This window comes from Ictidomys tridecemlineatus, unplaced genomic scaffold (assembly GCF_052094955.1).
Source record: "Ictidomys tridecemlineatus isolate mIctTri1 unplaced genomic scaffold, mIctTri1.hap1 Scaffold_215, whole genome shotgun sequence".
Classification (NCBI taxonomy): domain Eukaryota; kingdom Metazoa; phylum Chordata; class Mammalia; order Rodentia; family Sciuridae; genus Ictidomys; species Ictidomys tridecemlineatus.
In genome coordinates, this window is record NW_027521854.1 from 341,794 (window position 1) to 356,387 (window position 14,594).

At 34.6% G+C, this 14,594-nt stretch overlaps 1 protein-coding gene across 1 annotated transcript in view; it reads left to right on the forward strand.

Moving 5' to 3' along the window:
* LOC101970633 (adhesion G-protein coupled receptor V1-like) overlaps window positions 1–14,594 on the forward strand; it is a 105,762-nt gene that overhangs the window by 56,723 nt on the left and 34,445 nt on the right. Inside the window, 8 exon segments of the mRNA XM_078036158.1 lie at window positions 483–631; window positions 2,398–2,599; window positions 3,080–3,299; window positions 5,471–5,710; window positions 7,072–7,221; window positions 8,259–8,310; window positions 8,313–8,731; window positions 12,930–13,073. Of these exon segments, the coding sequence (XP_077892284.1) occupies window positions 483–631; window positions 2,398–2,599; window positions 3,080–3,299; window positions 5,471–5,710; window positions 7,072–7,221; window positions 8,259–8,310; window positions 8,313–8,731; window positions 12,930–13,073 (1,576 nt within the window).

Genomic DNA, 14,594 nt, shown 5'->3' on the forward strand with positions numbered 1-14,594 from the left:
TTAAATCTTGATGGTTTAACTTGAAATTTAATTAACAAAAAGATACTCCTTATATTTTTAAAGCAACTCTTGTAACCTAGCAATGTAAACCTCACCCCTACCTGGTTTACTCTCTGAGTGCCCAAGGCTCATTACTATACATGTGCTCAGAAGTGATCTCCAGAGGTTTGTCTTATTTCAGTTGCTTCCAAATTTTCTAATAGATTTACCATGTTCACATTGCCCAAGTTTAGTGATTTTATATTAGTTTTGGTTTCATGAAGGTGCCAGTAATTGGGAGAAGCACAGAAATCTTTTCAAAACATCATTAAAAAAAAGGAGTACCTTAGTGTTGAGTATCCTTAAAAGTATTACAATACTTAATAGAGCTAAGTTATAGGAGCTAAAAGATCCCAAAGGATCTTTCAATTCATGCTAAGCAATTATGTATTTGTTATTTATTTTTTGTGTTTTAAAATTTTATTTTTTATGACTTTCCAAAGAGGATATGATTTTATCATCCAAGAAAATGGACTTCAGATAGATCAACCTCCTGAAATAGGAAACACCTCTGTTGTTCGAATCATAATAATGAAAAATGATAATGCAGAGGGAATTATTGAATTTTACCCTAAGTATACTACTTTCAAAGGTAAGTCCAAGTGGCTTACTTGTATGTTTTCCACCATCTTCTCAATTAGAAAGTACCTGAACATAGTATTCAGTTTGAATTTGCATATGTAAAATTTTCTTGGTTTGGTGTATATGTGTGTGTGCACACACATATATACCTTTATATTTTTATACTTACTAATTTTGAAAATGTTTTTAATTATCAATATGAAGTCTTGAACCATTCTGTGTATGGCAAAGCCAAATGGTTAAAAATAAGTAATTGTAGAAAAAAAATTATACTTAACCTTAGGATTATTAAAATGTTTCAGTTTTAAACATTTTAATGAAAACTTCTCTAAATTATTTAATTTCCTATGTCATAAGAAATTAGTGAATATTCACTTTTTAGTGAATAATTACCTTTGAAATGACTTTGTTATTGGTGCAGGTGGAGGTAGTGTCTGGATCTTGATCCTATTTTTGGAAGTAGTTTGAGTATCACTTTCCCTTTGTAGAAGTTCCCTTCTATAGAAAAAGAGTACAGAGAATTATGGCTATATCCCTTTCTAGGGAGAAAGAGAAAGCTCCCTTTCTAGGAAATGGTTTTATTCAAAGGAAGAATATAAGGGGAATGAAGGGAAGGGAGGGGAAATGGTAATAGGAAAGACAGTAGAATGAATCAGACATAATTTTCTTATATTCATATATGAAGACACGACCAGTGAACTCCACATCATATACAACCACAAAAATGGGATCCTAATTAGAATAAGTTATACTCCGTGTATGTATAACATGTCAAAATACACTCTACTGTCATGTATATCTGAAAATAACAAATAAAAATGCTATTTAATCTGAAAAATTAACATGTTATCTATCTTGGGCAAGTAATTTGTTGGCTCCATTGTTTCTGTCAAAATTCTTTGGTTATCTCGACATTTTTAAAGTTCAACAAAAAATAATTTAAGGAATTGGTTAATAATGACTTTTATGGGTAAATCATGCAAGATATTACAATTTTCTGAACTTTAGTCTACAACTAGTAAAAGTTGTGTTGAATTTTTGCATGAAGAAAGAAATAGTATTTTGACTATTTTTTCCGTTTCTTAATTTTGATTCACTCTCTTTTCAGGAATCATGGGGTAATACCTCTCTATATATAGTTTTTTATGTAAGTGCACTCTTATTTATCCCTAGATATGTGAACTATATGAAATGATATTTTAATATATTGAGGTTAGTAGAGCTCAAGTAGAAATAAAGATTTTAAAATTAATTTTTAAATTGAAATCAAGCATTGAGGTTGCATTTTCATATTCACAGTATACTTTAAAGGACCTGAAACCATAACAGAATTTTTATGTAGATTTTTTAAGTATTCATATAAGTAGCATACATTTTATTTATTTATATTATTATCTTTAAACAAACTATTTAGAACTAATCCATATAAAATTTGTAATCCATATATAAATTTGAAGTTTCTTAAGTCCAGCTAACATTGTCTTATAAACCAAGTCTTTATGTTTGTACATGGTACACAGAGAAGAAATGCCTATACTAATGACTAAATAGGTTGTGTGGATTCTAACCTTTACTGTTCACTATAACTTTCAACATCTAGTGAACTACATTATTCCTAAAAAAAAAAAAAAGAGTCATGAAATTTTCACTAATCGTTTTTAAAGTGATAGCTTGCCTTGTCACATTATGTTTAGTTACCTAGTTTAATTTGTCTGAATCATATAAAAGTTGGTTGCTTTTTCCGGTGTACCAGTTAACTCCCAGTTCCCCTTACAGTGGAGGAGTATGTTTGAGCAACTGTGATCCCAGTGGTGAGGCTGCATGGAACTTATGGCATCGTGACTGCTGATGTCATCACCCAGAGCTCCTCTGCTGTTCCAGGGGGCGTCAGTTATATGCTGCACAGCAGTTCAGTCACCTTTTAGCATGGACAGAACTTAAGTTTTATAAATGTCTCCATCACTGATGGCAGTGAAAGGTTGGTAATCCAGGAAACTGTGCGGGCCCACATAAAACATGATATTGAGATCTGACTCTAACATGCACCCATAATACATGTCCCCATTGAGAAAGAGCAGATGAAAGACTTTAGGGGATGTTGGGCATAGGGAAAGGGGTCCAGGGACCATCATTGTGTATGTGTTTCCTTTCAAATAGGAGAGATAATTTCTATTTCTGGAGACTTAAAAACTCTAATCAGAATGTGGAAACATCCTTCAGTACACTGCCTTAAGCCTTAAGCAACTGAAAAGAGAGGAGGAAAGTCTAATAACTGTCCCAGGTTATGTAATATTGATGCTGACCATTCATGCTTTCAGTTAAGCACCCTCTTCGTCCATTTGGAGTCTGACTACTGTGCCTTGAATATGTATGATCAATTTGGAAAATGACTAGTTATTTGGATTTTACAAGCATTTTAATATGTTTAGACCCAGAATTGCTCCTTCTCGCTATGCAGTGAATTTGAGGAGCCTTTTGAAATTCTTCTCACTGGAGCTACTGGTGGAGCGATCCTTGGGCGCCACCTAGTGAGCAGAATCACCATAACCAAGAGTGAATCTCCATTTAGCACTATAAGATTTCTCAATCAAAGCAACATTTCTGTTCCTAACCCCAATTCCACAATGATTTTATCCTTGGTCCTCAAAAGAACTGGAAGACTCTTAGGGGAGATTCAGGTAGAGTTATTCTTTTTTTTTTGGTTTTAAAAATAATTTTTGATAGATTGTATATAATTTTAGATTTTCTTCTCCAAATATATATGCTTATTCACAATCAATAAATAGTATTTATTAATTACTTTGTATGGGTAAAATGGTTTCTGGATAAGATTAAGTACATAAAAGTGTATTGGACATACATCTATCCTCAAGGAATTCTTGAGAGCAAGTTAATGATTCTGTTTAAATTAATAACTTCAACAAATATTTTTTATTTTTATGTGTTTTTTCTTTCCCGGTACCAGGGATTGAACTCAGGGGCACTGAATCACTGAACCACATCCCCAGCCCTTTGGCGTGTTTTATTTAGAGACAGTGTATCATTGAGTTGCTTAGTGCCTTGCTAAGTTGCTGAGGTTGTCTTTGAACTCGTGATCCTCCTGCGCATCCTCTTAAGAGCCACTGGGATTATAGGCATATGCTTCTATGCCCAGCTTCAACAAATATTTATTGGGAGATTTCTAGGTGCTGATCCTGTTTTAAGTACTAAGAATATATTTGTGAATTAGATCTCTTATGTGTTCTTACAGAGTGCTCACTTTAGAAAACATCATTAAACAATAATAAAATTAGTAAAAACACATTATCTGATTACAATTAAGGCTCTGTTTATAAAATTGGGAGATAAATTTGTGAATGACCGGCTGTCTACTTTTCTTTTTTGTGTGGCACTGGAGGCTGAACTTAGGACACTCTATCATTGAACTTTACCTGAGCCCTTTATTATTTTTTCATTTTGAAATGGATTTTGCTAAGATTTTGGCCTTGAACTTGCAAACATCCTCTTTAGCCTCCTAACTAGCTGGGATCACAGGCTTGTTCCACCACGCCTGGCTGCTGGCTACCTTTAATTGGATGTTGAGGATATGATGTTGAAGCTGAAGGCTGAGGGCATGTAATTGTTAGAGAGTTAAGTATGTGGGAGTCCTGCAGAGACATAGCCTGATGTGAGTTAGGAGAGGTCCCAGTGGTCAGGGCTTGCAAATAATGGTACAAGAGTACAAGATAGATTAGAGGGCTCAATAGGTATTTAATCACATAGAATCTCCTTTTCCAGGTGAAAGATCAGTTCTAGTTGAAAATAGGATGCTATTACAGAGACTTAAGAATGGGAATAATGTCATGGATTGTCATCGAAAGCATCTCACACTGACTACTGTTAGGAAAGTGGTTTGCCATTGAAGCAGTGTAGAAGCACCAGGATTAAGTTAGGAGGCTATTGCCCTCTGCAGAAATGGTGGTGGAAAGAGATGATCAGTGAATAGATATTGAGTGTGTTTTGGAGGAAAATTCACTGGGTTCAAATTGGAGACTGAGAGAAAGAGAGGAATCAAGGATACCTTCTAGAATTTTAGTTTGAACAATTGGCTAAATAGTACTGTTTACTGATATTCAGAAGTTTGGGGGTGAATCAGGAGTTCTGTTTTACCATGTTAATTTGAGATACTAGTTGACATGCCAGTGGAGGAGTCAAGTAGGCAGGGGAGTGTGTGAGTGCATGCACAGCGTGTGGTCAGGGCTGCGGCACAGACTAGGAATGCACTGACACTCAGAGAGTTGTTTGAAACCTTGAGATCAAAGAGTGTAGATAGTGATGTGGAAAGTATGTAGCTGAGCCCTGGGCTTCTGAAATTTAGCATTCAGAGCAGAGAGCTAGCAAAGAAGACTGAAAGTAAAGGAAGAAGAAAACCAGGAAGGCATGTGCCCTGTAAGTACCATACAAGCCAAGAAAGATAGCATATAGTGTTGTTGGAAGATCAAGTGACAAGCAAAAACAAGTGCCCTGTTTTTTTCCTTCATAGTTGATATGAAAAATATGAAATTTGGAATTATTGAAATTTAAAAATACATTTATTATAATGTGAAAATTTGTTACTTGTAACAACTTATGAAGATTTCTGTTCATTTTACAATAGGAATTTAACTACATAGACATGCAGGTCATATTTGCAAATGCCATTGTTTTATTAAAAAATAAGCTGATGAAGTAGGAATTCTCTGGATTTATCCTATAATAGTTTTGTAATATATGTATGTTAGTTTTTTTCTAATACTACATATACTGCAATAATCCTTTGGTTAAAACTAATCTTCTCTATTAAAAAATTTAAAAAAAAAACATTTTGCAGGTAAACTGGGAGATAATAGGACCCAATTCTCAGGAAACCTTACCACCACAGAACAGAGACATTGCAGACCCAGTGAGCAGATCATTCTTTTTTGGAGATGGAGAAGATGGAGTGAGAACCATAATTCTGACAATCTATCCTCATGAAGAAATTGAAATTGAAAAGACCTTTGTAATTAAACTTAAACTTGTGAAAGGAGACGCTAACTTAGACTCCGAAGCTAAAGATATTACATTAACTGTAAGTCTGACTTTACCTACAAAATTTCAGATTTAATAGATTTATCAAATTCATTTATAGTGTTTGAAACTCTATATGCTTGTGTTGAATTGAAAATTATGAAGCCATAAGAAGTCATAGTAATTCCAACAGATCAAACCCTTTTATTTTTATGTTTGTTCATGACATAGCCTGATTATTAGCAATTTTTAAAAAGTTTTAAGAGAGTGATACTTATTTTACAATCTTTGAGAAAATTTGTTTGGCAATATTTGCACTTTTACAGAGGAAGTATTTGTTATGTCATCTTTGTCTTCAAAATAAAGAAAAATTATTAATGTGCTATAAATCAGGTTTTTTGAAGAAAGAATGCACTTGTTTGATTAACACAATGATTTGGTATTATATTAGACCTGGATTCTATATATGTGATATGAATCACCTAGTCATGAGGGCCAGAATTACTGGGAATTAAGTAGCCCCGTATTAGTAAGCTACTGAAAACAATGTACAGAGAGAGAGCACTATTTGATTTTTTTGTTTGTGTGTTTGGAAAATACTCTTGTTTGAGAATCTACTTCTGTCATAGTATTCTGAAGAAAGAGAACCAGTAGGACACATACACATAGAGTGATTGCAAAAGAGAAAGAGATTTTAAGGAACTGTCTCCTGTGATTATGGGAGTTGGCAGGCAGGAGACCCAGGAAAGAACTGAAGCTGTCTGTGGGTCTTGAGTGGGAATTCGTGGGGCAGGCCAGCAGGCTGCAAACTCAAGCAAGGTTCCTGAGTTACAGTTTTGAGGCACAGTTTCCTTCTGCTGCAAGAAACATCAGTGTTTGCTTTTCAATTCTTCAGTTGGCTGGAAATGACCACCCACTATAGAGGCTAATCTCCTTTATTTAGAGCCAGCTGATCCTTAAGGTTAATCATATCTATAGAACACCTTTGACAACATCCAGACTGTTGTTTGAGCAAACAACTGGAGGTGTAGTCCTTCCTATTTGAGGCATAAAATTAAGCAAAATTACAGGGCATTTTTGCCTCTGTCCACTTCATGTCATAGCTAGAAAATTAAGATGAATAAAGCAAAAATTAGGTATCAAATTCATATCATTTTCAGGTTTTGCAAATTATAATTTTCTGCATACTTGTTCCCATTATTTTTATGGAATAAAAACCTATTCATCTTAGACAACAGTTAGTATAGTAGTTTACTCTCTTTTTTTAATCAAGTAGGTAAGCATATTATAGTCAAATGTTATTTCTATGTTTCTTCTATTTTCTCGGCTTATTGGTGCATTAATATGTTGGATGCTATAATTTCATCATAGTTGTTTATTTACTCTGCTCTTTTAATGGTCTTTATTTATTTATTTTTTTAGATACAAAAGTTTGGTGATCCAAATGGAGTTGTTCATTTTGCTCCTGAGTCTTTATCTAAGAAGACTTATGTGGAGCCACCAGATTTGGAAGGACCACTGGTCATCATTTTCCTTGTCAGAAGGGTGAAGGGCACCTTTGGAGAAATTACAGTATTATTTTTCATTTGATTTTTCCAAGTACACCAATTTACCTATTGAATGTGGTCAAGAGTGACAGAGAGCCTGCATTTTTCTTTAAAGTTTTTGAAAAACTAAAATTACTTGGGTTTTTGAGATAAATTGAGAGGCTTCGTTTAAGCACCTCTGGCCTCTGCAGATCTCATCAAATCTGGTTTTCTTTCTGAATTCAATATGATTACAGTTAGTGTATGAAGGACCTTTCTCAGGCTTCATTGTGAAGGACTGAACTATTTTGTATTTTATTTCTTGCTATAAATACGGAACCTTTTCTGTGTAAGCCTCTTGATTTTTTTAGAAATTACTTATTACATTCTTTAAGGCTTTATTTATCAACAGGATATCTCCAGTTAGCAAGTGTTTTTTAAGGGGTTGCATTTGTGTGTTTATTGATATAAACTGAGGATTCTCTTAGAAGTTCTCTTGGTATTTGGCTAAAGTCAATGACAGGTATTTTTTTTGCCAGAAAAATATATTTTGTGAAATTTCTGCATACAGTTAACCTCTCTTCCAGTAATGGATATTAACTGGTACTTCTTCAGTTGAATTTTTATAGTTTGGAGTTCAACAATGCTTGGGAATTAATGATAAATTCTTGATAATTTATAAATATTCCCTTTATATTTAAAATAAACAAAATCAAATTCTGATGTGAATCATCAAATTTTCTACTTATTTTTATTTTAAAATATCATATATGGTTCACTAATTAATGTAATTATGGAATTGGTGCGCTAAAATTAGTTAAATTGCTTTTCTTTCTTCAAAATATTTGATTATTTTAGAAGTAGGTCAAATAGTGAGAATTTTAAATCATGTTTTGCAAATTACAATGAATGCCTGAAGTGATTCATATACTACACAAACTTACATATACTTAGAGGATTTGGCTTTGAATGTAATGATGCACAACAAAATTTATTTTTGTACTTTATAAAGGGATATTTAATTTATTTGGTTTAATATAGTGGATTATCTAACTTTGTTGGAATTTTTCCCTTTTATTTTAGATTTACTGGGAATTAAGTAGTGAATTTGATATCACTGGTGACTTTATTTCCACAATGGATTTTTCACCATGGCTGATGGAGACACTGATGCAAGCTTTGATGTTCATTTGCTGCCAGATAATATACCTGAGATAGAGGAGGACTGTGTGATGCAGCTAGTTTCTGTAGAGGGAGGAGCAGAACTGGATGTGGAAAAATGCATCACATTGTTCTCTGTGTCTGCAAATGATTATCCACATGGAGTATTTGCCTTGTATCCAGATCACCAGTCAATACTTATTGGACAGGACCTTATTAGATTTGTCCAAATTAATATCACCAGGCTTGCTGGCACATTTGGAGATGTGGCTGTTAGATTTCGAATATCATCTGATCATAAAGAACAGCTAGTTGCTACAAAAAATGCAGAGATGCAGCTGGTGGTTCAAGATTGTGCCAGATATAAAGTTGACATTGTTCCAATAAAGAATCAGGTTTGTGATGTCCTTATTATTCTTTTAGGGAGTCTTTGCTTACCTCATTATTACTTATGAGTCTTGCTTAGACATTTTAACATATCAATGAAAAGGCCTTAGGGAATGCATAGTAATTATTGGACAATGATTTTGTAGATTATAAATGACTAAGTATAGTTATCTAGATAATAGCAGGGATTATTCAATACTTACATAGTTCCAGGATAGTATAGTGAGAGAGACTTATTCTTGCTCTCTGGAACTTGAAGGGCCTGCATTAAGTATAGGAACTGATACCTGCTTCTGTCCTTGAAATTTTGGAAATCAGTATAATTTTTTTGAGAGTATTAAGAAAGAGAGAGTAGCGCATCTCTCTGCCATCATTTGAGCAATAAAAAGGCCTAAATTTCCTGTGGGTCAAGTAGATACTCCAGCAGTCTTTCTCAGTCTTTGAACCCACAGAAAGTGATTTAAGTGACTGTTTATCTTAATCCTTACAAGGATGGTGCAAACCACATCAGTCTCTATGATAGGAGAGAAATTATTTAATTGAATTCTCTTATGATTATGAAAGACTGCCCCAAAAGTAGCCAGATTGCAGTCACCATGTGAAAAATCAGTAGGGTGCATTGTGAAAAATGGGGTGAATCACAAAGTCATCAAGAGAATAAGTTGTCTCTTCTGAGGAACACTGAGGAGTGGAATTCTGAAGCCTTTGAGGAACACCCAAATTGAGGCCATGAAGTTGTATCAGGAATATGGAAGGCCATGCTGAAGAACATGATCACTGCCTAAATATTAGGGCGCTGTTTTCATGGAGCTGTGGTGGCTGTCAGTGTTGGCCAAGAAAGGAGGATAGCAGAGAGACAAGGTTTTTGTCTTAAAGAGGCCTTCCTCTTGTCCCAAACCTGGAAGTGTCAGATGACTGATGGGAAGGTCCTGGGGCTGAGGTTTGGAGGAGTACTGAAATCATAGTATGACCTCTTTCTCTTTGTAGATCCTAATCAAGCAAGAACTATCATAAACAGGGAGCTTGGATTGAATGTGAGATTGCAGTTTCAATTTATGTATGCCTGGTCTTTTATATTCCTAAAAATGACAGAAAGTTTTGAGGTTTACTTTCAACAAATAAAGGGTGGTGGAAAGAGACTACACAAAACACAAAGCAAGAGAGAAATGATGTAGCTTCTTATTTGTTTCATCCATTTTATATAAAGTTGCAATCAATAGAAGAAAGGTGGTCATTCAGAATAAGCAACAAGTCCATTACACTAATTCATGCTTACTGTGTAAGCTTTTGATCTTTTGTGCACCTAGGTCTTTAACTGTTTTTGGTGTTTGATACAAGAGAAAAATGGAGGCTTGTTTGTGAGACGTGGGGTTCATAATTATTACTATGAGCCTGTAGTTTTTTTTTTTTTTTTGAGAAACTGACTTGAAGTCATGGCCCTGATTTATAAATTTCTAAACTCCAAATCCAAAATAGTGCAATACTGGGTAAAAGAGTGGGACATTAAGTTAACCAGAAAATCATTGTATTAAGTCTCTTTTACAAATTAGAAGAAATTTTCAAAAATACATTGTGCCTAAATTATATAACTGGAAAAATTCTCCAACACATTCATAACATCACATTCTGAACAGTCAATTATAAGCTGCTAATGAATACTAGGGGTTATTCTTTAACTTTTTAATGAATAGATTTGTATCATTTTATATATTGCATTAATTTGCCAACAAGCCTTCCACAGAGAAGATTATTGTATTATTTTGTTAACTGATGTGTACAGTTGAAAGTTGCACTCACCTAAAATATATGATATATATTACATAGACTAAGACATTTGATATGCCTGGCTATTAGGTAGCTTTTTGTGGTACCTAGATCACTTTGAATGATAGTAGTTCTTTCTTTTACTTGGACAGCATAATGGCATAGTTTATGAAGACACTTAGATTTCCTAATACCACATTTGAATTATATATAGTGTTCTTAAAATCTTCTTTGAAACTAGTTTGTTCTTATGGTTTCTAATTTCCAATGAACAGAAATAAAATTTGCTAGTTCATGCATACTGAGAAGCTTGCTATATTTTCTTACTATAACTTCTTTCATTAACCTATTTCAAATGCATGGGTTCTTTCTTCTTCACTCCTATAGTTGAGGATGTGTGGTATAAAACTGCACATAATTAGATATTGGTGAGTTAGTTTTTCAAAGTAAATGTTTGGATCAAGATGCAACATGCTTATAAAACAAGGGCAGGACTTTTTTAAGGATCCACTTCCTCCCTCCCATCCGAGATATAACACATTGTTTTTTGAGGTTTGGGATATTATTACACAATATAGTTACACAGCACATAGTGCAGAGTATGTAATTCTCCTTGCTCCATACTTCTGGGTAAAAGTTAGGATTTCAGACAGGTCAGGATAGGTCAACCAAAGGGAAGACAACCAAGACCATGACATGTTTAGTCTGTTGTGATGTGGCTACTTTCAAGTGGGTCTTTGAACAAGGAAAGCTTCTGCTAAGACTCTTGATGTAGGTTTAAGACCTGGACCATGGAGTTTAAACTGTTACCACACTTGTCTAAGAAGTGGGTTCTTAGATGAGGCACACACTGACTGCAGGAACCATTGGTTCACTGAAGGAACATGTCTAGGTTTAAAGGGCTTAAGTGGGAATGAAGGAGGAGATTTACCTTTGTGGTTGGGTCATTTTTTGAGCACTCATCTCTGTGCTGGTGTTTATGGGAAGCAGAACTGATCAAAGATGATTGAGACACAATTCCTGTCATCCTGGTCCTTCTGTCTAGTGTAAGAGAGGCTCACTAACAACCAATTTAAAAAGTATGTGGGTGCACAGGATATCATGGGACTATAAATTCTTTCTGTTTGTGCCCAAATGGCATTAAGAGTGATGAGAAATATATAAAATAGCACTGACGAGGTAGTCTTGGATCAGGGATATAGAAGGCCATGTTGAAGAACATGATCACTGCCTAAAACTTTCAAGTTTCTTTTCAAATTCATCTAACCACTTTTCTGTGGGTAGACCAGTTGTTCCTCAAATCTGCTGTGACCACAGTTCAATTTTAATGTTTAATTCCTGTACTTTGAAGAACTGCTGCATCACACAAGTCTGGGATGGGCCCATGAACAGAGAGTTAAGAGGAAAGGCATCAGGGACTCTGTGTTTATGATGACACCTCATCCTTCATTCTTTAGAAAATGGGAATAAATTATCACTAGCTACCCAGACAGGTGGGGTACACATGATTAAAGTTTAATATTATGATTTGTTTCCTTAACATTTGAACTAAAATTCATGTTTAGTTATGTAATTTCTTTTCACAGTATGACATTGAACCAACAAATATTAGGTGAGTGCTCTGCCACTAAGCTCTCCCCTGGCTCAGAAAATGTCATTTGGAAAGAATGAAACATCTTTTGCCCTTAGGTTGCACATCATTTGAAACTGCTATTGTGTACCCTTTGTACATTTGAGGAAATGACACATGTTTAAGTTAATTATATTTGAAAGAAGAAGAGACTGCATAGAAGTGGTTGCTTTTATATTTAACAAAGATACAAAATTTTTTAGGAATAGTTCAGGTTATTGTACAACTTGGGGTTAGCCATTACCAATAACAATGTTTCTATGTAAAATTGTATTATAAGTTTCAAAAATACTTTTAGTGTAACATCAGTTTGTAAGTTCAGAACTTCCCTTATTTTGTTGGACTTTAAAATTTTGTCCACTGGTAATTTAATACATGATGTTAGTAATTTTTATTTATTCAACATTCAAATAATCAAGATACCTAATTCATTGTCCATTTTGAGTAAATCATTAATTCTTTATGAATTAATGAAGAGGAAGAAAGTGGGTTTTGCTGGGTTTCAGGGCCTGATATTATTCAACAGTGTGCTCTTTCCATTCCCTTGACACATGATTTTTTCACCAACACTGCTACTTGATACCTTTTTGAGACTATTTGAGTACACATGGAACGTTTGCAAGTTTTTATACTATGCAACGACTACTCCTCACTTCACACTCTAAATGCTGGAGTTTTTTTAAGACTAAGGTCACACAATGATGAAATTGCTACTAAGGGAACCTCAGGCAGTGTGCTAAAGGCTCACTATATTACTCGAAAAATCATTTCTTAACAACTAAAAAAATGTAATTGATGCTGTTGGTTTCTAGGTCTTTCTGTCACTGGGCTCCAATATCACCTTGCAGCTAGTGACTGTGATGCTCCTCAGTGGAAATGTCTATGGAATGCCAACCATTCTTCATGAAGCAAAATCTGCTGTGCTTCCAGTCCCTGAAGAAGCAGCCAATTCTCAGGTAATTGGCCCTGGTGTGGTACTGCAGCCGACCAGCAGAGGGCAGCTTCACAAGAAGGACCAAGTTCCTAGAGAGTTTCTTAATATCAATCATTCAATCTGAATAATCCTGTGAATATCAAAGTTGACATAATAGAAAAATAATAAAAGTAATTGTCAACTTTCAACACTAGTTAGGAAATATGTTTACTTTTTTAGGGTTTTAGAAAATTTTTTATCTTGTAGAATTTGAATGTAAGTTGTGGAATTTTTAAAATAACAGTCAACCTAAAGTTGAAATGCCCAAGTCTTTCCTTGATATTAACTATTTACTTTTGAGTTACTTATACTAAGTAATTAAAATTAGAATGAAATATTAGTGAATATTTCAGATCTTTTCATGTTTGTCTTTGCCATTCAGGCTTTGGTTTACTGTGCAAGTTTGTGCTGACTTAGACAAATGCTAGAAGGCTTTCTGTGATATGGTTGCACCCAAGTATCTGAGTTGTCCAAGTTCATCTCAGGAAAAATTATTGCCCAATCATTTCAGCAATTTGAAGAAGAACAAAGGCCTTACTTTCTTTTATTTTGATTCTGTCCATATAAGACAAAGCTAGGTCTGCTGTCTATGGCTATGGCAACATGATATCTGTTTGAAGATGTTATGAGATGTAATTCCTCCTTGCTCCTTCAGATGGGAGCTCAAATGACAAGCCTGGCTCCAGACGCTGATGTGGAATCTGTGTGGTTGAATGGGTAGGAATATGGGCAGATACAGTCTCTGGCCATTACAGAATGCTCTTTAGCTACTCTTTCCTGGGTATCTTCTTCATAGCAAGTGCATTTGCTCTGTCCTCTAAAGTGGAATCCACCAGCATTAAAAATATTGAAAGGAACGGTTTTGTTTTCTTTTGTTCAAGAATGAGTAAGGGAATAGAATTAACTGAAAGTCTCTGAAACATTGTTGGTTTTTTGTGTTCACTGGTTATTATTAAATAAATTCATTTTATCCCAAGCCATTCATTTGGAGTAGCTAAGTATTTCTTACTCCTTAACTGTACACAACACTTTACCATCCACCCTGAAGGGCAACATTATTTGTGCAATGTATCCTCTGTACTCCTGCCAGTATTTACATGGTGTGTGTATGTGTGCTTGTGATGTGACTAGGATATGTTCCTATAGTCCTCTAGCCATGTAGCAAGCATGATCTCACTCAAAGCTCTTGGCAGTTGCTAACCAGAGATCTTGGTGACAGAGACTCTAGACTAGTGTCAAGTAAAAGTTGTCACTGTTGTTTTCTCCTCTGTGATTCCAGAAGCTGTCTTTCAGCATCCTCCCATACTCTTCTGCTATTCTTCTTTCTAATTTTAAAAGGGAAGAGTAAGTCTTACAATAAAACCATTGATCAAATTATATTCCAAATTTACAGTTATTGAAACCAGAAGAGGTAATCTGAGCTGTCTGAATCACAATGTGAAGCTAGAAATCTGGTTTTATTTTAACTCATTGACTAGAACTTATTTCATCTATAAATCACATG